At 41.8% G+C, this 25,261-nt stretch overlaps 3 protein-coding genes across 4 annotated transcripts in view; 1 reads left to right on the forward strand and 2 right to left on the reverse strand.

Moving 5' to 3' along the window:
• The first annotated feature begins 263 nt into the window (after window positions 1-263).
• On the forward strand, window positions 264-6,964 carry FAM45A (family with sequence similarity 45 member A). Its single transcript, XM_026050511.1, has 9 exons — window positions 264-454; window positions 979-1,058; window positions 1,872-2,020; window positions 2,227-2,338; window positions 2,674-2,774; window positions 3,752-3,859; window positions 4,466-4,560; window positions 4,875-5,143; window positions 6,573-6,964. Exons 3-8 carry the CDS (start codon window positions 1,879-1,881, stop codon window positions 5,049-5,051), a joined length of 735 nt encoding a protein of 244 aa, XP_025906296.1. The 5' UTR covers window positions 264-454; window positions 979-1,058; window positions 1,872-1,878; the 3' UTR covers window positions 5,052-5,143; window positions 6,573-6,964.
• Window positions 6,965-9,338: 2,374 nt separating this feature from the next.
• Window positions 9,339-19,451, reverse strand: SFXN4 (sideroflexin 4). Of its 2 annotated transcripts, XM_026050505.1 has the most exons (14): window positions 19,394-19,451; window positions 19,254-19,319; window positions 18,193-18,267; window positions 17,216-17,242; window positions 17,051-17,105; window positions 16,282-16,307; window positions 14,848-14,898; window positions 14,699-14,764; window positions 14,526-14,594; window positions 13,255-13,345; window positions 11,520-11,635; window positions 11,029-11,114; window positions 10,102-10,216; window positions 9,339-9,754 (listed from the first exon to the last, which is right to left on the reverse strand). In XM_026050505.1, the coding sequence occupies exons 1-14, from the start codon at window positions 19,430-19,432 to the stop codon at window positions 9,677-9,679; spliced, it is 960 nt and encodes a 319-aa protein (XP_025906290.1). In that variant the 5' UTR covers window positions 19,433-19,451; the 3' UTR covers window positions 9,339-9,676. The 2 variants fall into 2 exon arrangements, with proteins under 2 accessions (XP_025906290.1, XP_025906291.1); XM_026050506.1 differs by lacking the exons at window positions 19,254-19,319; window positions 19,394-19,451 and having other exon boundaries at window positions 17,216-17,287; window positions 18,193-18,221.
• Window positions 19,452-20,869: 1,418 nt separating this feature from the next.
• Window positions 20,870-25,261, reverse strand: part of PRDX3 (peroxiredoxin 3) — a 5,428-nt gene continuing 1,036 nt past the window's right edge. Inside the window, exons 3-7 of the mRNA XM_026050703.1 lie at window positions 25,106-25,247; window positions 24,794-24,929; window positions 22,963-23,066; window positions 21,566-21,731; window positions 20,870-21,051 (exon numbers count right to left, since the gene is read on the reverse strand). Of these exons, the coding sequence (XP_025906488.1) occupies window positions 20,998-21,051; window positions 21,566-21,731; window positions 22,963-23,066; window positions 24,794-24,929; window positions 25,106-25,247 (602 nt within the window). The 3' untranslated portion in view covers window positions 20,870-20,997. The remainder of the gene's footprint in view (window positions 21,052-21,565; window positions 21,732-22,962; window positions 23,067-24,793; window positions 24,930-25,105; window positions 25,248-25,261) is intronic.

A 25,261-nucleotide genomic window follows, 5' to 3' on the forward strand; every position in this document is an offset into this window, starting at 1 on the left:
GCTGCTCGCCCTGGGGCTGGTCGGTAAGGGCCGCGACGGGGCCTAGGGCCGGCCCGGGCCCTCCCTTCCCTTCCCTTCCCCTCGTTGCGGGCAGAGCTCCCTCCGCTCCCCCGCGCGCCCCGGGCGGGCAGGGAGGGCCCCGGGTCGGTGCGCGGTGGATTCGGAAGGTGGTCGCCCGCAACCGCTGTGATGAACCGGTCCGATGCGCGCCCTTGCTGCCGGCTGGCATTCTCACAGTGAACGTCTTTCCACCGTAGAAAAAGACACCAATGGAGATGCTTTGTGGGTTTGGTGTTACCCGTCCGTAACAGCCGAGCTGAGGAGCCTCTTGCTGAGGAAATGCTGCCTTACCGATGAAAATAAGTTGCTTCATACCTTCGTGTTTGGGCAGTACAGAGGGTCGTGGTTCTACATCACAACCGTGGAGGTGCAAGAGCCTTCAGCCCTGAAAAAGGTAGGATTTTGTCTGCTATCATGCTGCTTTTTGTCTTTTTTTTCCTTTTATTTTTCTTCTTCTCCAAGTTTTTGCAATGCACAAATGAGGAAGTTAAGGAATATGCCTGTTCATAGGCCTGTTAGTCGTGGATTTGTCACATCCGTCCTGAATCTGGCACTGCAGTTTGCCCCCACAGCCGCTTTTCACAACAAATTCCAGAAATTTGATGCCCACCCAGGTGAGGGGGAAGCACTTGTATCTATYTTGAATTGATCTCATGACATTAAGGGAAAAGCAGCTCGCTATATAATAAATTAAGCAAATACAGTGTACACTAGGTCAGGTTCAGTGAAAGTGAGTCCTGCCAGACTCTGTTAGCTAGATCTTTTCTGCAGTTAATAAATTGGATCTGCTGTTACAGCCCACTTTGTTTTAGTAYTGAAACATGTGAATGCTGCAGTAAATTCAAAAAATAAACACCTCTGTTGTTACGAGATCTTACCAAACAAGCTGTGTTTTTTCTGTGTGTGTGTCTTGCTCAGGTGACCCACTTCTCTATTATTCTGACGGCCAAAGACTTCAATCCAGAGAAATATGCAGCCTTTACTAGGATACTGTGTAGGTCTGTATAAAACTGTCTTGGAATGTTCCTGTGTGTGTATTTGGATCTTGTCATGCCAAAAGACTAATGCAATTTCATTTAGTCTAACAATCTGCTGGGAACCCTGTCCTACAGCCTGTGAATGAAACTCTMTCCATTCTAGATTGATCACTGCTTTGATCCGGTGGCCTTGAGTTCATGCAGTAGGTGCTGGAAGAATGTCAGGTGCCCAACATGTTTTATCATACCAGGGGGTCTTCCCTCAGTCACACATGCACATTTTTTTTTTYCCACAGCACGTTATTTTAAAATTAAAGCATTTGGGAAGAGGTCAGTGCTCCGTATGCAGAGCAGGCAACTTACATCCCTCCACACCACTGCACTGAACTAGATACAACCCCCATGAACATTCTACTTTTCCTCTTTAAGACAGAGGGTCTTTTGCTTCTCAAGGTCTGTGGCTCTACTTCCTCCTTCCAAGCAGGGAAGCATCTTCCCCTCTGCTGCTCCTTACCCCCTTTAACATTATTTTTTTTCCTTTAAATCCAGGATGAATTTGTAAATTAAAGATAACAGTTGAGTTTCAAGTGAGACAAAGCTTTGTACCATTGCTAAAATGAAAAGTTGTTGAGTTCGTATTGGAAGATTTCTACTTTAGTACTTAAAGCTCAACCAGATGCTTAAAGTAAGGATCCTTYCTAAAGATATTATCTCAACCAGATGCTTAAAACAAGGATCCTCCTTAAAGATATTCTGTTGGTGATACCATGATCTTTTCATGTATTTGTTGATACTGGTTGCAGTCAAAATACCAGACTCTTTCTTTTTGTACAGAATCTACATGAAGCATGGGAGCCCAGTTAAAATGATGGAGAGTTACATTGCGGTCCTTACAAAGGGGGTCTGCCAAAGCGAAGAAAATGGATCTTTTCTCAGCAAAGATTTTGACGCGCGGAAGGCTTACCTTGCTGGCTCCATCAAAGGTGGCTAATACCAGAAATTCCTGATTTGTACAATCTATGAAACAAAATGTGTGTCCAATCATACAATACAATCCAGTGTTCATGTATTGTTCATGTAAATAGCATGAACAGTACTCTCAGTGTTACGATTACTAAGTTGCTTCAAAAACTAATCAAACCATTAAAATGTATGTCCTATATAAGATATTTTTCCCCCTCTTTCCTAGATATAGTATCTCAGTTTGGAATGGAAACAGTTATCCTTTATACAGCACTGATGTTAAAGAAACGAATTGTAGTATATCATCCTAGAGTAGAAGCAATCCAGGAGTTTACCAGGTACAGCATAACTCTTCCAGTCACTACTTCCCTGTCCCCTTGCAAATTTCCAACAGACCTTGAACCTTCATTTAGAGAAATATCCATATTTAGGGAGAAATATAGTTAATATTATGTCTTCATTGAAGTCTATTGAAAAACTCAAATTTAACAGTGCCTGAATGATAAACTGCTTACACTGATGGCAGAAATCTCTGTGATCTCAGTGAACACATGTGCTGAGTGAGACCCAGTCATATTTGTTCTTCCTTATGACACTCATTTCAGACTGTGAAACCTCTAATTAGTACACATAAAAATCTCCTATGTGTCAAATGCCAATCTCATTTCCTTAGGACTCTACCTGCTTTAGTGTGGCATCGACAAGACTGGTCAATTCTTCATTCATATGTACATCTAAATGAAGAGGAAATAGAAGCCTTAAAAGACTGCACAGGTAGTTCTATTTTTTTTCATAAAAATATAAATGAAAATTGACTTTTGTTTTTATTGAAGGAATGTCTTGCCTCAGCACTCTTTGYGGAAAAATATTTTGCCAGTAATGCCTTACTGTCTTACTGTTATACAGAACCAACTCACTTTAGATAAGCTATTTTTTTAATCTTTTACATGGTTAGTAATGTTATTTTTAGGATATTTGTTTTTCATTCCTAACTCTGAAGCTCAAAATCTTTGTTCTGACTGTTGTCAGTGAAGTCTCTGGCTCCCAATTACAGGCAGACTTCACCAGCTATAGGAGTTGTGATTTCCATACATCATTGCACATCYAATCCTTAACCAAGGGCCTCTTCCTGCATTTATGCAAAGTTCTGTGTGACACATAATGTGACAAATAAGAAATTATGCAGCATAAGGAGGAAGAAGGTCACCCAACTTAAGTATTCCTACTACATTACCAACAGTACTTGTTTCAGTTCATCAAGCATCTTCCACAGAGAAAAGCTGCCCTAAATGTGCTTGACTGGCAGGGGATAGATGAGAAAATTCAGTCATATTATTGCTCTTCAGTCACTCTAATACTGACTTGGACAGTAGCACAAGGCTTCCAAATAGCACTTACTTTAAAAAGCAGTTCATTAGATTATCTATTTGAAAATGCATAGTTTGTGGCACGAATGTTTAAAATTTCAAAGGGAGAGACTTCTGTATTGTACGTAGTATTCGGGATTCGTTGATGTCCAAAGCAACTTGAGAAGCTGTCTTTTAAGTTCCTTGGAGATAAAGAACTGATAAATAAAGAGTTTCTCATCAAATGGCCGGTGCTATCAAGAGAGCAACCCCTTGTGTTTGGTCAAATACTCTTAAAAACAGGCTTCAGGACTGTAGCTTTCTCTATTGGGGTTTTTTTTTTGCATTTTTTGACTATGAGTTTTCGTTGTTGCCTGATAATCTTGACAGAACTCTACCCTGCAGGTTACATTGCTGGATTTACAGATTCTGAAGTGAGCAGTAGATCAGACCTCTACGATGTGTATGTGAATTTGGCAGACAGTGAGATCAGTATTTCCCCTGCAGTGAAAGGTTGGTTGTCAATGTTTAGAATTTGGGGCTGTTTATTCAATTTAGGACTAAGTTCAGTACTTACTGTAACTCTAGAATAACTCTAGAATAATGTTGTACTTGGCAAGGTTGAAAGTGCAAGGTGTAAGCTTCTGTGTTTCTTTTTTATTGAGACCTATAAAGACTGGTGAAACTTTGGAATTTGGATAGACATAGGCAAAAAGAGTCATTATACAGCATTTAAAAAGCTTCATTTGTGTTAAATTTCTTTCTTTGTTAATGAAGAACACATTTTGGCGTAGCTTCTTGATTCTGGCTATAAACGAGCTATGCATTGCAAGTTGTTAAATCTTTTTCTATAATTTCAAACACTGGCTTTAACCTAACAAGAACAATAAAGACTGAGAATATATAACCTCTGTAGCAGTCAGAAAGACAAGCAGTCTCAGTCCTTTTAAGGGAGTATTTTCAAAGAACTTGATTGAGGCAAGTATTTGAGTTAGGGTTATTTTCTCATAAAAATGATTCCGCTGTCCTTGGAAGAAAGATGCTGCAAGTTTTATGTATTAGGTTCTCTGCCTTTGAAATAAAGATGGATTGATATAATTTTATTTTTTTTCTACTCAGAGGCAATGACAATGGGAAAACTTCACAAAGAGATAGGACAACTAATTGTTCAGTCTGCTGAAGATCCAGATAAATCAGACAGCCAAGTCATTAAGGTCAGTATTTTTATCTACTTAAATTACTTTTATCAGTAAAACTTAAAGGGGAGAAGAAGCCTAAGGAATATTGTCTCTAAGATCAGCTGATTTTTCCTAATCTCTGCCCTATTACAAATGAGCGTTTTTATTCCTCAGATAAATCAACTGAAGAGCTATTGCAAAATTTCCATAAAATAAATGGACTCCTTAACTTGAACCTGTTATTTACCATTAATTATCTTTTTGTTCTTAAATGTTAAAAACAAGCAGATGTTAAAACATTGTAATACTTCATGCTGTACTCATGCTTGCTTGTTTTTCTGTTCTTCAAGGATATTTCACTGAAGACAAAAGAAATCTTGACTACTTTAGCATCACTCACAGAAGTTTCTGATGGCAATGATAAACCAACCCTTAACTCTGAGGCCCTGAAACAGAAACGATTTCCACCAGCTACAGAAAACTTCCTTTTTCATTTAGCAGCTGCTGAACAAATGCTGAAAATCTGATTTTGAAGCACTTCAGTGTTATGGACCAATATGAAAATACTGTCTTTGCCATATAAATCAGAATATCCAAACTTTATATGGAAAAATTAAAGGTATGAGAGTGAATGTCATATTTACCATGATACAACGCAGAATATCAGAGCTTGATCTGGGATATTTGGGAACGTTCCTGTTGTCCTTGCCTTTTTCTGACTACAACTTTGTACACACACGGCTCCCATATTTCAAGGTGTGCACCCATGCAGTGTGACTCCGTGTGCCTAGGCTGTGCCAGACATTACAGTGGCCATTAACCCTGCAGGTTTCGGATGTTGGGTAGTTCTGTCATTGCTCTGATTTGTCTTCCCAGTGTCTGGAATGCAGGGTGCTGCATTAGTGCTGGGATAGCTCTGCAGCTTGGATGTGCACATTGCTGGGCAGGGATCTACCAAACGTGGAGCTGGTGTAAGATGCAGCTTGTGCTTGGAACTGCCTCAGATCTGCAGAACCCAAACAAATGGACCAGTTCTCTTTCTGTCTGAAAGTACTTAATTGTAAAAATATATATATTTATGTTTGGGAAGATGTTTCATGGCAGCCTTATGATGTAAAGGAAGAATTTTAATGCTCAAGCAGGAGTTGAGCACCTCTTTTGCACTCTTGCCTTAGAAATTCCCCATTTTTTCACTCCATCCCCTGTCTCTGGTAAAAGGAGATGACAGGAATCCTGGGCTTTCCAGGGRGGTTGTGGACAATGGCTGCTTTACAGCTGGAGCCACAGAAGGAGCTGTTAGGGTTCTCGGTTGAGAAGCCTAGATAAGTAATAAACTGGGAMATAGTTTAGATAAAACTAGAATATGCCTATTTGTTTGACTGGATAGCCATAACTCAACACATTTTTTCCATTAGACAACCGAAAACTAACTGCTTTGTAATCTGGGAAGACCTAATTTTTTTGTAGGGAAATACTGAGCCAAACAACCTGTATTTCTTCAGAAATATCCTCAAAAGTCAGTCAATTCTGCAGCAGCACTTTGTTATATGAAAAAAATAACCTTTTTCCTGGCCTTTGTACAGATAGGCTGTAGCATGTGGTTTTACATAGAGATTTTATACTTACGATTAAAACTTTAGTAATCAMTATTTATATTGTTAAATAACTGGATGTTTGCTATTCTGAAGTTGTTAGAGTTCATCACTCTAACAACTTGTACAAGCAATATTAGGTTGAAAAAGAGTCATCCTTTTGCTCTGTATCATACATTACATGTGGATGAGGTATATGGCAACTTTATATGCAATGGCCAGTTACTACAGTGAGTAAATGAAAGCGCTTCAAAATACCCTCTATTTTCAGGGGTGTATAATTCTGCTTTAAACATCTACTGAACAGAAGTGTGTACTTTTGGGGTTTTACTTTTTGTTTTCTAAGAAAAATACTGCAATTGCCTTCATTTGTCTGTAAGTGACCTGCTTTGCCCTGGTGGCGTATTACTCCTTTTCTCCTTGAAGGTTCTCTTGCATTGCTGTCTTTTGTTTCAGGACTTTTGTAACAATCAGGAAGAAAATACCACACGATTATGAGGTAAGGTCAGTCCAGGGTCTATTCTGAAGTCTACTGAAACACAACTCAGTCATTAAAAAGAACATGCTTTGAATCAGATGTGTTAATGCCACGTGGTTTCTGTGAAGAAACTCGTAGTTTCTTTTGAACAAAAAGCCGTAGGTATCTAATCAGGGAGCAGGGCTGTTAAAGACAGCCACAAAAAGCGGAGAAGCTCAGTTATAAACTACACGTCCAATATTTATTTTGCTTTCTGTTTTGGGATCTTCTAAGTTGCAAATCATCTTGGTATTGTGTTACATCTTGTATTCTAACATTCATGTGACAACAAATGAACTACAATTTTGCACTTAAGGAACTGCACTCATAGCATGCTTAAGCCTATTAAAGAAAAGCCTGAGCAGCCAACCCTTTAATTCATGTATTTTTTTTTCTCTGAGTAGTTGTGGCCGCTGAGTCACAAGACTAGACCTTGTGTTGGGCAATATTGGGGTCTGAACGSGAGCTACAGCCCCCCAGGTTCAAACAGGCTTTGTCCTCCATGCTCATAGTGAAAGAAATATCAGAAAGAAATGGCATTTTGCTATTTAAACCAGGCCAGTGCCTTCAGGCAAGCTGGACACTGCTGCTTGTGCCGCCACGCTCGGCCTTGAGGCCCACAGGCCCCGAGGAGGGCKGCGGCGGGGAGACGAGCGCGAGGCGGCCCCGCCGCGGTCCCGCMGGCCTCCGCGCTGCCTCGTGGCCCCGGCGGCCGCAAGGGCTGCAGGATAAACACTCGGCCGCCCRTGCTGAGAACTGAGCTGATGTCCTCCCTTCATCCTCCCTTGTGGGCTGCAGGGAGAGCGGCTGGGCTCAGGGCTCCTCGGACAGTGTTCTGGGAGGAAGGGCTTTGATCTTGGGATTTCCTAACAGGGGAGCTACTCATTTCTTATTAAGATCCATTAAAAGAAACTCATTTCTTATTAAGCCCCTAAACTTAAACATTTWGAGCTGGGGAGGTGGGAAAATGTTAGTGGATTGCCTTGTACACAGCCTTAGGTTTTTCTGGAAGCTGAAGGCCTCAAAACTACTGTAAATTGCCTTAAAACTACTGTAAATCTCCTTAAAGTAGTTTTACGACTCATTCAYTATCACTCAATTGACCGGCTAGTGCTACAGGCAGAATACAGAGCTGTCTTGGTGCAACCTCATTCATCATGAACCATTCACTGTGGAGAGTTTCTTTGGAGGTGCCTATTTTCCTTGCGAGTCCCTGAAGCTTTTCTACCTGTCCCGTCTCAGTCCCCTCACTTAGGACCCCTTCTCGCCCTCCTGCGTGATAGAGGTAGATCTTCCTTGTAGTGCCAATTATATTTATCGCGAGCGGACCCTGTCTGACTGTGCCTTTGGAACGTTACCAGAACAGCATTAGGAGAGAGACTGAGTTTTAGAGGTTTTAGCTGCAGGGCACTAGCTGCACCAGCGCTCTTAAAGATTTTGAAGGAAACAACTCCTGCCTTGTTTGAGACACACACAGTGATTTTAAGTGTCTTGGTGGGCTCCAGGTGGGGTTCCACCTGTGCCCTGTGTCCCACAGTGGCCAGAAGATGGAAACTAAAGGAGAAGAAGAGGGCGAAGCACCTTCTTCCTAGTGTCTTCCTGCTCAGGACCACGGATCCCGATGTCCGCTCTGTGCATCCACTTCTGCCCCTGTCAGGGACAGGGTGTTTGTYGAGGCAGACCTTTGGACTGCCCCTTAACAGCTGCCTTTAGGCAAATATGGCTGTTTCCTTAGGCCCAGTCTCACCCTTGTGGGTCCGGACTAAGTGATCCCTGCTGAGTCATCAGGCGTCATCAGTGAATCCTGGACACTGCAGTGAGCTTTAATGGCCTCCCTGTTAGCAAATTTTCAGCATGTTTCACACAGGGCAGCTACTTCTGGTTCAGATGGGGCTTGTTCTCTCCCCACTCCTACCTGAAGCATTTGAGTCTGGAGAATTAAGTAATACAGGTTTAACAATTAGCAACTATCTGCCATTAGAGCAGTGCAAACCCTCTTCAACCAAGGTCTAACAGGCTAGATATCCATACTGTCTCCCTGGAACAGCTCTAGCTCAAGCTGCCCTRCAGAACAGCTCTGGGTGATGGACTCTGCTCCCTGCCCTGCCTCCCTGCTGCACAGGGGAAGCCTGGCAAGACACAGAACTCACTCAAGTTGCTGAAAATCCAACTTCCTGCTTTTGTGTGGGGCCAAAACCAGCAGTAACTGCTTTCCTGCACGTGACTGGGCCTGTTTTGCCTTACTTTGCGCTGCTGTCTTCCTGTAGGCATGAGGAGGAATGGGAAATTGGTTTCYTCACAGCACAGACAGAAATCTAAATCCTCCTGCAATAGGATAGTAGCGAGCTGTTCATTGCACTCTTTAAGAAAGAGAAATAAAAACTGACTTTAGAAGTTGTACCTGTAAAACTGTTTCTGAGAAAATGGTTGTTGTTTCCATATCTATATACAGATATACCTGTACCTCTGTCMCACAGAGCCTTAGGAGTATTACACATAACATCTTTAGTGATCTTASAGCAATTTCTCCTATGATCTTCCTACAGTTATCACAGAAGGATGTCCTACCTCAGATGTGAAGCTTCCTTCTATCTTGTTCCCAGAACAACTATCTTTAACATTACATCGTTAAAAGGGTTGTTTTGTCTAATACCACTGCATATTAAAAGCGAGTTTTCTGTGAAAAACCATAATAAAACTTGGTATTCAATTTTCACAGTCTTTTAATTAAGAAATCAATCACATCAGGAAGTGTAATGAACACAGTTTCTGGTACACACCCTGTTACTAAAATGTTTTCTGGTAYAAATATCACTTAGAACAATAAGGTTATGTRTTTACCTCAATGCTTGCCTTAATATCAGCCCGTTGGCTTGGACTTGCAAATAGCAAGTCTTCTTCTTGACCACATCATTGTGCATCAAACCCAATATACGTTCTCCAACCAGAGTCATGATTTGCTCAGTCAGTATTCCATTGAGTTTGTTGAGACAATCAGAGCTCACTTTAGCCAAAACACATATATATAAATTAAAAGCAATCCCTAAATTCCTCTGTTATAGAAAAATACTGTTTCTTCTGTGGATGACAGAATTTCTGGTTCCAGATCTTCTCGTTTTATCTGAAATTTTTAGAAAACAGGAATCAACAACACCATATCCTGGGAACTAGGTAAGCACATATTAAACCTTCTATACATCACACTTCATACTAATTGAAATACTAGGTCTTTTTTCTATTGCAATAGCTCAAAATTACTCAAATAWAAATGACACCCAGTGTAAATTAGGTGTAACAAGTGCTGTAGGTCTCTACATCATTCAGAGGCCTCTCCACAAGCCTCTTTTGGGCACACTAACCATTCTAGTCCTACTGATTTTGCTACATGGGTTTAGACTGCTGTTCCTAGTCACAGATTGACTATCTATATAGTAATAATCCTAAATCAGTTGTGGAAAAAGGACTTACCTCCCCACACTGTGGGAATATACTAAGTGAAACTGGCAGCATCCCCGCCAGTACTCCTGTAATCATCATCAYTCTCATTGAGGCCAAAGCACGTTGAGTTTTTGCAAATTTTGCTCTGTCAAAGATATAGAAAAGTATGTCAGTTTTGGCGTGGAAAATAATCYAAAAACAAAATAAAGAATATTTGCCACTATTTTACTGGTTGAAATTGCATTAAAGTTAACAATCCTAAAGGTGATGCCTTATTTTACTTCTGAATTCTTTATTCTCAATTTCCTATTCTTTCCCTGTGCCTTGGATTTCTTTAACTGCAGCACTTGCTGAGACCACAATGACAATACAAGATCAAGAATGTAACAGCAATATCAAAATAATAAAAGAAGATTCACTATTGCTTAAAAGTGTTTCAGTCCTTTAACTTAAATTTTTCTTKTACCACCTTCTTTTTTACTTTAATGTTTAGTTCCTCTTGGAGTCCTACTTAGCATCATTCATAAATTTATTACTTTCTATACTTTTTAAACTCGTCTTGCATCTGCATTTATATTTTCTGGTAACAGGATTCTCTAAAGCTAATTAAATGAGATATGTGATCCCCATCAAAAGCTGAAAGAAGACTAAATACACTCTGATAAAATATACAGTGAATTCTTCTTAGGATTTTTTTTTAATGTTGCAAAAGCATTAAAAAGTTTTGCAATGTATGACAGACTATTTGCAAGATGAGGCCTAGTGCTAACACAAATTCACTTAGATAAATAAGTGAATTAAACTGAATAAAAATGTCTCAATATTTTCTACCAAAGCAAGTATTGATGCAAAAGTATGAAAAAAGAAAAAAAAAAAAAAAGGCAAATGGTAATGGCCAGATTAAATACCAGAATACCCACTAACCAGGCTCCCCAGCCCTACTGTAGTGCCTCTTACCTTTCCACAAAGTACATGAACACAGCTGGCAGGAAGAAGGCTGTCCCAAACAAGGCTGCTCTTGACAAAGCTGTTTCTCTTACAGCCTCCAGAGAGGGAGAARAATAAATGTTGTTCAGAACAGTGCTCACTGCTGCTCCAAATACCGCATGTTTGCAGGAGAACTTTTCTGTCTAATACTCCAAGGTTTCCAGCAATGGGTAAGTGAAGGATGACAATATTTGTTTGAAGGTTTCTTTTATAAATGGAAACTGAACTCCTTCATTTGGCAGATATTCCAGTTGTGATTAGGAAATGCCTTAAAAGGGAGTTGATACTAAAGAGGCCCCACAGAGGCTTCCTACCATGACAATAATTTTGCTGAGATCTACCCAAAGGCTCAGCACCTGATTTGGGATTAACACTTAGTGGTTCCTCATTTCAGGATCCAGCTCTATCTACTCTCAGCAGTTTGCCAGGCAGGTCAAGAAGGGTCCCCCATCCTTGCCTACCTTCTCACCAGCTTTCTTCGATACTCCTACAACTTGGCCATTCCTGTCCATCACTTCAATCCCATTCTCAAATTCGGGGCTTCTCACCACCGCCACAGTGAATGCACTCATCAAGCCTGCMAAATTAAAGAGGATTTGGCTTTAAGAGGTAAACTTGGTAACGAGACCATCTCACTTACGGCCTTCATAATTATGTCTATTTAAACATCCAGTTCAACAGTTCACAACTGAGGATCCAGGCAGCTGAAGAAGAGACTGACCATAAAAATCTACCCAGAATCTCAATACTTCTTTCAGAGCTTGAAATAGATTTTAAGATGCCAAACCCAGAAGCTGTTTTATTAGTATGAGCACTCAGAGCTTTCTTCATTACCATCCATTTCAAACCAAGGGTAGATTGTTTTTAAGAAAAAGCATTAAGAAAAAGGTTATATTCTGCATAGATTTTATACAAGACAGTGCAAAGTACAGAAGAAAAGGAAGTGAGCAAGACTTGAGACAGAGGCTGCATCCTTGATTTGGAAGGGCGGGTGCCAGGGGAACACTGACTGTAACACGTCCCATGACTATGTTYCTCTGCCCAGCCCCATGGCCCGGTCACTGGGGGCAGAGCTTCAGGTGGATCTCTCTGGATCTCTCAGGTGGATTACATGCTCTAGGTGTGCCTGCTTGAGCAGGAAGGTTGGACTAGATGATCTGTAGAGGTCCCTTCCAACCTTAAATATTCTGTGAATCTGTGAATCTCTGAGATCTGCTGTAGGATGAGAACATTTCTGCCTCCTTCAGGCCCAGCATGACAAGGCACCTGCAAAACAGCCCTCCCACAGCCACTAAAGTCACAAGCTTGGATTAGCCACCCATTTAAAGGCCATATTGAATGGGAGTTGTTAATTCAGCTGGTTTTATCCTTTCTTTTTTTTTTTCTGGACTCAGATCCAGACATAACAGGACATTGCCCGTTGAGCCAATCTCTCTGAAAAAGACAGATTTCTTTTTGCTTCTTTTGGGCAGGTCTGCTCAATAAAGATATCAGCATAACAATATATGACACTTTTCAAATGCTAGACTAATATTAATCAGCTACCTTCTAGTTTCTCTCCAGACTTAAGAGAATGGAAACACATTCTAACATCTGTTTTAAGAGAAACGAGTCAGTGAGTCTTCATACAGACCCTCAGAAAGGTTTAGGTGGCCATCTTGCATACCTTGGAATAGGTAAGAGGAAACTTTACCAGTTTCTCCTCCGAAAAGACCAAGATTTCCTCTTAATGGCAATAGGGAAGTAGTTATCAACATCAGCATTAATTTACTGGAGTAAGGTCAGTGAATGGTCAAAAAAGTGATTAAAGACATATGAGCATTTCTCATACAAGAAGAGGCCGAGAGCTGGGACTGGCTAACTAGTCTCCATCCCTGGAGATATTCAAAACCTGCCTCACACTGCATTGGGCAACCTGCTCTGAGTTCACCCAGCCAAAGAAAAACAACTGCATCTCTGGATTTCTTGATGAGAAACAGTTGTACATCATGTATACAAGCTCTGCAGCTTTAAAATTAAAAGCTAGCAAGCCCTAAATCACACTGATCAGCATTAATGCTCAAGCAGAAAGGACAGTACCAGCAGTTAGCAAAGAAGACCAGTGAAAAATGAAGACTATGGGTGCAAGGGCAAGAGAATTCAACAGTTAYGTGGGACAGCAAACGACCCTCAGACCAGCTGCTTCTTTCTACTCACCCAGAAGAGGAGCATGTAGAAGTTTTCTGACAATCAGCTGTGTTAGGGGACTCTTCAGCGTGTACCGATTCATGAAGAAGATAGGAACAGCCTAAGGCATTGGGAGGAAACAGGCACCTTCTATTAAAAAGATATAAAATATTCCAATATCTGCAAGAGTTTAGGAAAAGGAGTCWGCAACTTAGTACTTAAGATTTCATCTACGAAAGTAAGCAAATGCCTTGGTTTAACAATTCAAAGAAATATATATGTTCTCTAGTTACTGAGAAAGGTTTTGTAATCACTGTTTTTGTGAGAATAAGAATATGTTAAAAAAAAACAAGTATTATAGACTATTATGCAGTGGACAGCASTAGTACGTATGCTAAGACAGAACAATTGCCTCTTGCTAATTCCCTTTGGCTGCCCATCCGACTGCTTGTACAGTGAATGTGCTGCTTTCTTCCCTAAATCAGACACCTAGTTCACTTGGCAATTCACACCTCTACTACCCAGTACTTCCAGTCCTATTCTATATTCCCATAGCACACTCCAGGGAAGTTTTATTTAGGAAYAGAAGGCCAGAACATCAGGCACAGCTCAGTTTCCCTTCGAGGACAAGGGGGAAGGACATTCACCTGAGGGCACAGCTGCCCCCCACACCACTGTTAATCTSGAGTGCTATGGGCCTCATTGCTTTGCCCAGTGGAAAGAGGGGAAAGCACAGCTAACAAATGCAGGAATGTCCACATTTTTGTGAGCATAGTTTGGTGTGGGGAATAAAGAAATGCACTGCAGAGACATCAGCAGCCACCATGCAATATCACGAGGATACCAGAGCTTACTCTGATATGGCAAACTCTGGAAACCACACAGCTATTTCTCTATAAAAGCTAATTAATCTGCACCCAGTGTAATATTTGTGCTGGTTCTGGGATTTAAGCTATCTCCACCAGGACAGCAGCACACAGGCCTCATCTCTTCTGAGTTAATCAGATCTCTTCCAAARATCAACGTGCAACTACAGTGAGTTATTCTGTGTTTGCAAATATTGATCATTTCCCCTCATCACTCATTTTCTAAGCTTGCAAACTAATAAAGAAAAAGACCCAAGAGAAAGAGGATTTAGCTGCTGCCTGGCCAAGAAAACTCTCCTATACTCAACAGCTCTGAGGAAGGTATCAGAGCGGGACACGAAGAGCACAACCCTGAGGGATATTTGGCAGTGTGATTGTCTCAGGGCTGTCTCCTTGTCACCATGCCAAGAGAACAAGCCCTGAGCAAATACATACGCCGACACACGCCGCGTAGGAGACCGCTCCCAAGCCAAAGATGACCTGTTTTTGTTGAACAGAGTACTCCTAAAAACGACAGAGGACACATGTGGTGTAAGTACACGTGTAAAACACATTCAAAATGTAACTGTTCATTACGGTTATACTCAAAATTCAAAACCAATACATACTTCAGACTTCGTGGTACCGTTTCCGTTGACTAGGGTGAATCCAGTAGTGTAAGTGTGAAACACAAACTGCAGAGAGGAGAGGCTATCAGCAAAAATGAATTTGCAACTGAGACTAAGATGTACAAATGCAAAATGAAAGAGAAAACTACCTGGCAAAGAAACGCACTCTTCGCTTGGAGCGGAAGTGATGAAGCAACAACCTAAGAGGAAACCCCATGGGAAAAATTATTTTTGATGAATCTAGGAGTTCCTGGTCAGCAGTGGTTACCTGGAATTACTGTGTTACCATTTGCAGCCCCGTCGAAGGCTACAGGCCCCACTAGAGGCTGTTGGCTTTGGTTCTGGCTAACACAGTAGAACTTACTTGTCACAGATGTGACATACTCACTTTCTCTACCCAACATATCATAACAAAAAGACACAGTTATTAGCACATTGTATACAATAACAGATGGGCAACATGCTCTTTTACTCAAACTTAAGAAAAATGCATTAAGTAGATGTCTTGTCACAGAATAACTTGGTAGAAATAATAATGAGTAAGGGTCACAGTTTTGAGTGGGAGGCACAGATACTAGATCTAATTAATCCAAGATATGAGACTCTAGCAATTACTTCCAAACTCCTGGCCTAGCTGAGGCAGTGAATAACAAGTCCAGCTATAAACCATGGTCCTTCTGCAAGATACCTTCACCTCAAGGTTTGCAGCACTTTTRGAGAACAAAGTCAACCAAGGTACAGCAACCACAGAGCAAGGGAAGGGCAGGGAATGTGCAAAGCCAAGAGAACGMTCAGTAACTCATTTATCACTGGAGGATCACACTACTCCCATTATTAATGCCAGAGATTAATTTAACTATATCTATGAAATACATCTTTTAATTTATTACTGCTCTTAATGTAACAGCCATCAAGATTTTCATTATACTTTCTGGTAGTGCCGCAGATTCACGTAGTCACCTACATGCATGAAATTAAGTATCTCCGTATGACTACTCAGGTCAAATTCTGTGTGCTTGACATCTAAATGGATAAATATGCACATAAGTACAGTTACAAATTTTAATCAAACAAGATTATGCAATATAGATTGATATTTATAAAAACTATAACAAGAATTTATTTTCATATCTTTTGTCATTTCTTAATGAAACCATTTTTAGGGGCAAATATACAAACTATGCAAGAGAAAATGCATTGCATACATGTTTTGGCGCTGAACAACAGTGCAGTAGGCTCAGGCTCTTGCCAAATACAGTCTCATTTTTTCCTGAGTCTAAATCCAAAACAAGCCTTACTCCTTAAATTCAGGATTTTACATATAAAAACTGACCTTCATGCAAGAACTGTCTGCTCAAACACTGCTGAACATAGCTAACAGTTTGGATTTCTAATTTGATTCCTTAAGGTCTCAGTTCCTAAAAAGTTACCCAGTCTTTCCCAAAACTCACAGTTCTTCTAAAAAAACTTCTGCTGAAAATACCATTGAGAAACCTAAATCCTCCAAATCCTTCCTTCCAAATAATAGCTTTGAAAAAAAACCATAGGCATTTGATGCACTCACATCTTTCATCATTACTCACCAATGGAAGAGATACAGGCATGAAGGCTACAAAGAAGAACAAATTTATTTCAGAAGCATTACCTGCTGCGAGTCTAGATTCATGGGTTTGAGAAGATTCCCTCAATTTCACCCTTATGCACAGCCCCGTATGCAGGAAGAGTCATTCTGACCTTCCTTTCTCAGTCTTCAATCGAGAAATGAGAACATCTGTCTCAGCTTATGGCCAAAAGCAGCTCTCATGAGCTCCGCTCTACAGGGCTACTTGGAAACCTGAGCCCTGAAGGGAACTGCTTTTTTTCCCTCCATTCGAAAGCAAAGATGCAGCAACAAGGGCTGCCCTGTCTGCAACATAAAATAACCAAGAACAGCCCAAGTATGTTCTTGTCTGATCAACTCTCTGTGGTATCTTGTCTATATATCACCTTAAGCACAGTCTACCACATTCGTATAGTAGYTGTGTGCACCAAGGGACAACCTGGAATATCACAGACTGTTTTAAAATACACTGTGAGTGTATTTGGGTACTCATTATGTGGTGCCAAAAAATACAGACTGGACGGGCCATTTATGCCTTGTGGAGCAGGAGAACTGCAGGCGGCTGAACTGCTCTTCCAGCTCCACTGTGGAAATAGGTCTTCAATAAGGAAGGTAGATGGAAGGAACAGAAGTGAAAGTGCACACTGTTTTCCTGCATGGGAAGGGTATCTATCACAGCGGTTATATTCTATGAGCCATTCCCCTTTGATGTTTTAGTCACACACAATAAAAATTCTCTTAAAGGAACTGACCTGGAGGTCTAAACAAAACTGGAATTATTTGGTCTGTATCTGGATGCACACTAGACTTGAGAAAAAGAAAAGGAAAAAGGAAGAAAGCAGAGATTAGACCAGCATCTTTGCCATGCTTAAATAATAAAGAAAAATAGTAGATTTGTAAATCGTATGTAAACTTACCAGGCTGAGCAGGAAGGCCTGTTTCATCTAAATAATTTGAAAATTAGATTAGTAATCAAGTTGCAGAAGATGCTGAAAAAAATTGTTTCTGAAATTATTATAGATACCATTTTTCCAACAACTCACATTTATATGGAGTATACTATATATATTATATGTATAAATATATATTATTATCATCCTTATATTATTTTCTCTGTGAAATTTTTCCCCACATACTCATGGCTGAATATAATTTATTCATATTCCATGTGCTAACAGCACCAAAGTACACACTATGGCAGAACAGAAAGCATTTTTAAAAAGTTAAGCTAGTAGTACATAGAAATAATAAATAGAAATAAGCTAGCAGTATATATAAATAGAAAACAACCAACTCTTAAATATGGTCAAAAGCCTAAAAATCTTTAACAGCCCGAGTACTAAATGTCATGTGCTATAGATGAGTCCTGATGAAAYCAAAAGGAATCCTCTAATGAAACAAGGATTTAGCACAATCTTCTGGCAATTCTCTGAGTAGGTTTCCCATCCAAGTGCTGCTGCTACCCAATTTATGAGGTGTGGGACCCGATCAGCCTGCACTCTACAGAAYGACACAACATAAAGTTTCAAATGAGCTCAGTATGGATTTTGTACATTATTGATTATTTATCACTTACATTACCTAAASTGGTATCAGGCAGGCTCAGAGCAACAATTACTAGAGTGATTTGAGGGTTCCTTTTAAACCCAAATGACGAGACATGCCAATGAGTATTTTTCAGCATGATAAAATTGAAACTTGGCATTGAAGTTACCAGCCATCCAAGGAAATTCTTCTCAGGTTCACAGATTAGGAATCTCTGTGGTAAAGAGCTTTTCCAGTGTTATGCCTTGTACCTATATCTCAGTATTCTTCCTACTGGATCTTTCCAATATCACCTATTTCAGCCATGAAAGAGATTCCAGTATTTTCTATGAACTGCACTCCAAAATACCTGATCGTTGTAAATGGGCTCACTAAGGGTCTGTCCAGTGCTTTGTATGGATAATCTGCTGTTTTTTATTTCTTTCTACATGTAGGAAAAAGAAGGAAAGAAAAAAAAAAAAAGTCAGATTTAAAAGACTGTCAGATTTTAAAGCAGACTTAAAAAAAGGTGCACATACTCAAAGATAACAGAGCTGTAACCCAACACGGCTTTCACTGTGGATACTCTACGTAAAAGGCAGCTTCCCTCAGGAGAACTTGCGAGATTACTTGACTTTTCTTTGGGGAAAGGTTTTCTTTCGCAACAGTCTAACTTAACTCAAGGAGAAATGAATTAGGGATAGATGTCCAAGGCTGTGAATGCATTATAAAAGTTTCTTGAGAGTGTTTACTCACACGAACACCTTTATTATTTATACATACCCRAGCATRTACATATATATATACACATATACCATATACCATATATACATATACCATATACCTATATGTAGACAGACAACATACTGTGTGACACAGAAATTCCCATTTGCACACACTTTGACTGTATTATTTTGTTTTAACTTCACTCTCTCCCTTATAAAGAGAACCAAAAATGCTTTTAGCAAACCAATCACCAACTCTTATTCCGCATATTTTTTTCCTGTTTTCCCCAATTAAACTCCATAGAAATATAACTACACAAAAACATACATCTTCCACGGGAGTTTGCTTTCACTCGTCAATCCCTGAGGTTGAGAAACTTTAACTTTACGGCAAAAGTGTTCTCAGTAAGTTGCACTGTTAACAGCAATTGCTGTAAATGGTGTAACTGCTATTTTTGGTATATTTGGGGTAATTTTTGGTGCTGCGTGTTCCCCGCCGGGGGAGTCCCCGTGCAGTCCCGCGCAGTCCCGTGGCCGAGGTCCCGCGTGGGTCCCCACATCGGCCCTGCCCGAGGCTGCAGCTCCGCACCGCGTGGGCAGGTGCCCGCGCCCGSAGCTAACGCGCACACGGGTGGGTCCAAGGGCCCGCAGCGCCGCCCGCGAGCACACGAGGGGACCCGGGCCCCGCCGCCAGCTCTGCACTCACCGAGGGCTGCAGCAGCAGCAGCGGGTCCAGCACATCGGCCCAGAGCCGGAACCTCTGCAAGAAAGACTGCGCACAGCGTGACGAGAACCGAACCGAACCGAACCGAACCGGGCCGGGCCGGCCTCGCGCGCCGCCCTTACCCGTCCCTGCGCCCGCCACAGCCGCAGGTTGGGGTCCATGGCGGCCGCCCGAGCGCGGCGGGCAGGAAGGGCCGCGAGCGGCGCGGGGCGGGCGGGCGGCCGCGGCGCCGCCGCCTCTTCCGGCAGCGYGGGGAGACGAGGGCAGCGCTGCGGCTGCCTCCTTCCCTGCGCCCGCGTGGATCCGGTGCTCAAGGGCACGGAGGTGCTGCGAGCGCCCAGAGGAGGCCCGCGGGGCTGCAGCTCGCGGGGAGCGGCCGGGGAGGCGGCTCTGTCCGGAGGAGGCTCCCGCCGAGCTCACGGCGCTGCTGCTGCCCCAGAGGAGGCTGCAGGGAGAGGGGACGGTCTGTCCTGCGGAATAACTGCCGCGGGACAGGAGGAAACGGCCTCGGGCTGCGCCAGGGCAGGGGCAGGATGGATATCAGGGAAAAATCTACATGGAAAGAGAGGTGAAGCCTTGGAGAGGGCGGCCCAGGGATGTGGCAGTCACCATCCCAGGCAGTGTGCAGGAAAGGGGAAGCTGAGGGACCCAGGGACATTGAGGAAAGGCGAAGCTGAGGGACCCACAGATGTTGAAGAAACGTGTAGTTGAGGTACCCAGGCACGTGGTTTACAGGCAGGGTGGGGACAGGGCTGCAGTTAGACCTGATGCCCTTAAAGGTGATGCCCTCAAAAGGTCTTCCAACCATAATGACTCTGATTCCCCAGGGGGCAGGAACAAGGTTCGTAGGAAGGAAAACCCAACACGGCTGCAGGTAGCTAGAGTTAAGATTTATTGGTGGTTGGGCACCTTGAGGGATATGCAACGCTGCCTTCAGGCAGTACCAGCTGGTTATTAACTTGTTCTGGAGGCAAATTCAAGCAAATTAGTTATTTGAGCGAAATCAGACTCTCACTAAGGTCTAGGATGTACCCACAAGTGTTAGAACTTTAAAGCCATGCAAGCAAAACATAAGCTCTTCGTGCTTGTTAACATCCCTCCTTTCTCTGGTGCTGTATCCAGGACTATATGTGGGGTGAATATGGCAGGTATACATTCATTTCAAGTTATACACTCAAGTTATATTCACCACATGCGGAAAAAMTGAGGGTTGCTCTTGCTTGTTACATTCACCCTTCCCCTGAGAAGTGCATTAAAAACAAGTCATGTACCAAATGTGTCTTCTGTATTGCACACGCTGCCTTTTCAAGCTGCTATTACAGAATTCCATCTTTTCTGTGATGGGGAAAATCTCTGATCCAAGGCTAGTTAAAAAAAAAAAAAAAAAAAGAAGAGGAAAACCTAGTGGAAGGCAAACATGCTCTGTGCATTTCTCCCACTCAATATGACAACTATTGGCTACAGAAAATCATGAAAATGAAGTTGCCAATGGAAAGGAAAAAAAAAAAAGTCAACCTTTTCCACCTTTCTCCTAAAACAAGACAAAGGATTCTGTAAATGTTTTTGTATTTAATTTTTTAAGCATGAGGAAATTAGGACCTTTATTTTTTTTTTTTAAATATTCAATAATCACAGCTTCTTTCTTAAGGTCTTCAGCAACTTCTCAGTGAAGTTGCATAAAATAACATCATCAGTTACTACAAACTTTTTCTGCATATTTGAGTGCTTATGTATGCACTTTCTCAAAATATTCCTTAGACGCTTCTGGACTTGGTTTGATCTGTCAAGAGAAAAAAAAAAAAAGAATTGTGTTGTTATATTCTTAGACAAATCAATCATGGATTTAACATTTTATGCAATGGAAAAAACACATACTTTATTAAAAGCATTGGATTATTTCTGGTTCTCCACTCATTTGAAATAGTAAAATGAAAGTCTGGAAGACGCACAAGCTCCTACTTGCGACTTTTAAATATATGACACTATTTCCTGCTGAATAGCAGGGCCTTAAAGAAGTAAAATTCCAAGGACAACTAGTGGAAAATGCAAGTCAAATTGGAAGCTTTGAAAACAATCTTTATCTTCTGAGAAGAAAGTTGCTGATTTTCTTTTAGGAATCATACTTTTAATATAACACAAATAGACCTAATTGTTCCAACACGCATAACCTTCAGATTTAGACTACTTTATTCAGCCAAGCAGCTCACACTCAAGGTGTTCTCAGCTCTTTGGACGCAGGAAGGAAGCTATGGCAGTGCCTATATTTAGAAAAGTGGTATTTAGCTGACACTCACTGTAGGGGAGTCTGGAGTCCAGTTTGCTGGGCAAACCTCTCCGTGTGTTTCCACGTACTGGAATGCTTTCACCAGGCGGAGGGTCTCTTCCACACTGCGGCCCACAGGGAGGTCGTTGATGCTTAGATGCTTGATGATTCCATTAGGATCGATGATGAAGAGACCTCTGTAGACGAGCAAGAATTGAGAGTGCAAATCATGTTCCAAGAGCAAGCTTATCTGTCAGGAATAGCAATATAGCACTGTGTTTGTTAGTGCAGTGATCAAAAGCAAAACCAGTCTGTTTKTATTGTGATACTGAAAAGCAAGCATAAAGACCATGAAGCCAAGACAGCCAGAAAGGTAAACAAGGCAGAACTTCTAATTCCCTCTATATTTCAAAGTTAATAGCTGGCATCCTTCCTGTGTCTTTTTGGTTAATAAGGAAATCTGAAGTTACTGATTGAAGAGTTGCTTACACATTAAACTACTAAATTAATTCCTGTGACATATAAATGCTCGTGAAAACTGAAGGCCCATGTTAGACCCTACTAACATGCTGAATTTAACTTATTTTTCAACAAAGAAGCACCAGAAGTCCTTTCTAGCAAAGAAGCTGCTCAGTAATGAAGTGGAAGAACAGGACAGAGAAACCTAGAAATCACTCTTGTTCTTGTTCAGCTCTGAAGGCAAATTTGAAGCAATCCTYGGTGGACTTTTACCACTCTGTCCCTAGAGAACCAAATGAAACAATCTCTTTTTTTTTTCCCAGGATACAAGAAGTCCTTCTCTACCAGATATCTGTAACTAGAATTCTCTGAACACTTAAAAGAATACTCCCATACTTTAGGGCTGGTAGCTGGTATAGTCACCTTCTCATCTGCAGAGATCAGAAATTAGACATCTCCAATGGACTTCTACCCCCACCACCCATATTTATCAGGGATCACTATTTACTTTTAGTATTTCTATGGTGGGAAGTATAAATTTCATTATTCTAGAGAGCTGTAGGATTAACTCTAGTGGCCTCCAAGACTCTAGCTTAGAAACTTATGACAAGTTTAGATGGTCTCTCTACTTCCAGGAGAAAAAAAGTGACAGGAAGGGGGAAGAGAAGGAAAAGAGAGTTATTAGTTCTGAAAGGCCAAGAAATGYTCTTCTACCCTACTCTCCTTTCCCTTGGTGTGTCATGGAGTTCTCCCATTCGCTCAGATGAGAACAGCTGACTACCTGTGCAGATGTACCAGAGAAGGCTGCAACCGTCCCCAGCTGTGCACTGATGAGTATGTTCCCTTTTCCCAGAACGGGATCAAGAGTTCTACAGAACAGACACTTCATAGTCTTCAGGAGGAGAGAGCACAGCCTATGCTCTTTTAACCTGCCTCGTGTTAGCACAGAGAGCAGCAGTTGTGCATTACCGTAGCGCTATGCCAGGTCCTTCGAGCAGCACACCGTAGTCACGGGAGATTTGTTTTGTGAGATCTGACAGAACTGGAATATTCATATGGCCCAAGCCGCCGCTCTAGTGAAAACACAAGATACCATTTTATCACCAAATAAGATTATCCTTTAGATGGCTGGATTCAGTGCTCTTGAAGATATATTAACAAGAAAACAAAACCCACAACCAAAACAAACAAACAMACACATGTATTCCATTTGCACCATGAAGGAAGCCATACAGGAGAAGCACTCGGGAACGCTTGATCTGTTTKGAACATTCATTTTTTGTTTGTTTTTTTGCTGAGTGCTTTAGGATTGCTTACTTTGGTGGCAAAGGACTAAGAAAATGAATACTCAGAAGGATTAGGATTTCCTTCGTCCCTCGCAAGAGCTTTGAACATAAAGATTTCTATTGCATATGAAAGTGCTCAAAATGAAAGTGGGATGAACATGGTGAGGAGGGATGGGAGAACATTTATAACAGACAAAACACCACTCACCAGCACCCATACCAAATGCGTCAAGACTGTGGCTGTTCTTTAATATTTGTATTTTCTTTTGAATCTACTTAAATAATATTTAGTGAGCCAACCAAAATCTGAGTTTTGCAACATATTGGAACAGTTAGAGATAAGCTCCCTATCCTTGAAACACAAGCAGAGTTTGTTAGCTTTTCTATTCCTGGCCTCATCAGTGAATCGTTGTGTAACCTCAGTCACTGAGACCCTGAGCCTGCAAATGCCTGTCTGCAGCAGCCTCCTCAAGCACAGGGCTTTGGTATCTGAGAAACCAAGGCCTTAACTTCTCCAGGTTTCAGATTTCCATCTACAGCACTGTGGAATTCTTTCTATTCCTTGCAAAACCCTTTGCTSTGTGTACATGAAACAACAGGCAAGTGGTGTATACTTAACTGGTTTCATACAAGGCATGAAGTCAGTCCATAATCACATTTTAGAGATTTAAACAAAGCATGTGGAAAGCTAATTACTCTGATTGTCTCATGGATTTGATGTGTCTTGGGTGAGCCAAGCTCTCCTGTATGGTACAAAAAGAAGCTGCCATGTGCTTACAGTATCCTCATTGGATCATGACCAGCTCTGCTGTTGACCACATGGTCCCGGGGCAATAACTGATCACACAGGAGCTTCTGCACCTTCCTGAGACATTCCTGATTTCCTAAACAAGCTAGTGAGGTGATTTACATTATCCCGAGTACGGATTCATATATTTTAGGAAATGGAAACAACTGTTCTCCAGTAAGAGCTGGTCTTTGCTATCAGTTGTTTCCCTGTAGAAAGTAGAGGACGTAAAAGTAGAACCACTTCAGTAAATAGCAGTTAATAATACAAGTGTTCTGACAACACTTTTGTTTTCAGTCACCAATGCTGGTTATTAGAAACAATGATTACTAAACCAGCTGCTCATTATTTTATCTCATGCTAACACATAACGCATCGGCTGTAACAAGCACCTCAGACAGCAAGATGTCCACCGAATATTCATCCTGGGGGATAAACATCTTTATGTTTATGATATATGATATACAAGATATAACCTCTAGGACTATGAAAACAGGAAAACAAAGACAAGACAAAACAAAAACAACAAAATTATGGAAGAAAAGATCAGGAAAAAGATTGAGGTCAGCATTGATTAATTTTACCTCACATTAGTCACTCAGACTAGGTAGTGACTGTCTATTTATCAAAACTACTGTGTGACTGTGCATTCAAATCTTCTTYGGAGCTATTGTAAACAATAATAAAAAAGAACAAAAGAAAACACAAAGAGCTGCCCAGTTCCTACCTTTCGTGGTGTATTTATCCAGGCCAGATGGCAGAAGTGCGAGTCCACAGAGACCGCAACCACCTCACAGTTCACATCGTGGAATTCGTTGGCTTTGTCACTAAACGCTACAATCTCYGTGGGGCACACGAAGGTGCTGGGGGGACAGAGGAGCAGCCATGACGCCTCCGCAGGGCTGGGGGCGGCCGCCCACGTTCGCCCAGGCCCGGCCTATCGCCTCGCGCACCCGGCCCAGCCCCGGCGCTATCAGCCCGGGGCAGCCGCGCGCCTCCCCACGCGAGCCCGGCCGCGCGGCGCCGGGGCCGCACTCACAAATCCAGCGGGTAGAAGAAGAGCACGAGGTATCTGCCCTTGAAGTCGTCCAGGCTGAGCTCCTTGAACTGCCCCTGCACCACGGCCGTGCCCTTGAAGGCGGGCGCGCGCTGCGTGACGGCGGCCGCGGCCCGCCAGGCGCCTGCGGGGCACAGC

The sequence above is a fragment of the Nothoprocta perdicaria genome, unplaced genomic scaffold (assembly GCF_003342845.1).
Source record: "Nothoprocta perdicaria isolate Ctin4 unplaced genomic scaffold, notPer1 scaffold_7, whole genome shotgun sequence".
Taxonomy (NCBI): domain Eukaryota; kingdom Metazoa; phylum Chordata; class Aves; order Tinamiformes; family Tinamidae; genus Nothoprocta; species Nothoprocta perdicaria.

Coding starts and splice junctions, on each gene's coding strand:
- FAM45A (XM_026050511.1), top strand. CDS start 1,879: ATGAAGCATGGGAGCCCAGTTAAAATGATGGAGAGTTACATTGCGGTC. Junction 2,339..2,673: donor GCAATCCAGGAGTTTACCAG/GTACAGCATAAC, acceptor TCATTTCCTTAG/GACTCTACCTGCTTTAGTGT. Junction 4,561..4,874: donor CAGACAGCCAAGTCATTAAG/GTCAGTATTTTT, acceptor CTGTTCTTCAAG/GATATTTCACTGAAGACAAA.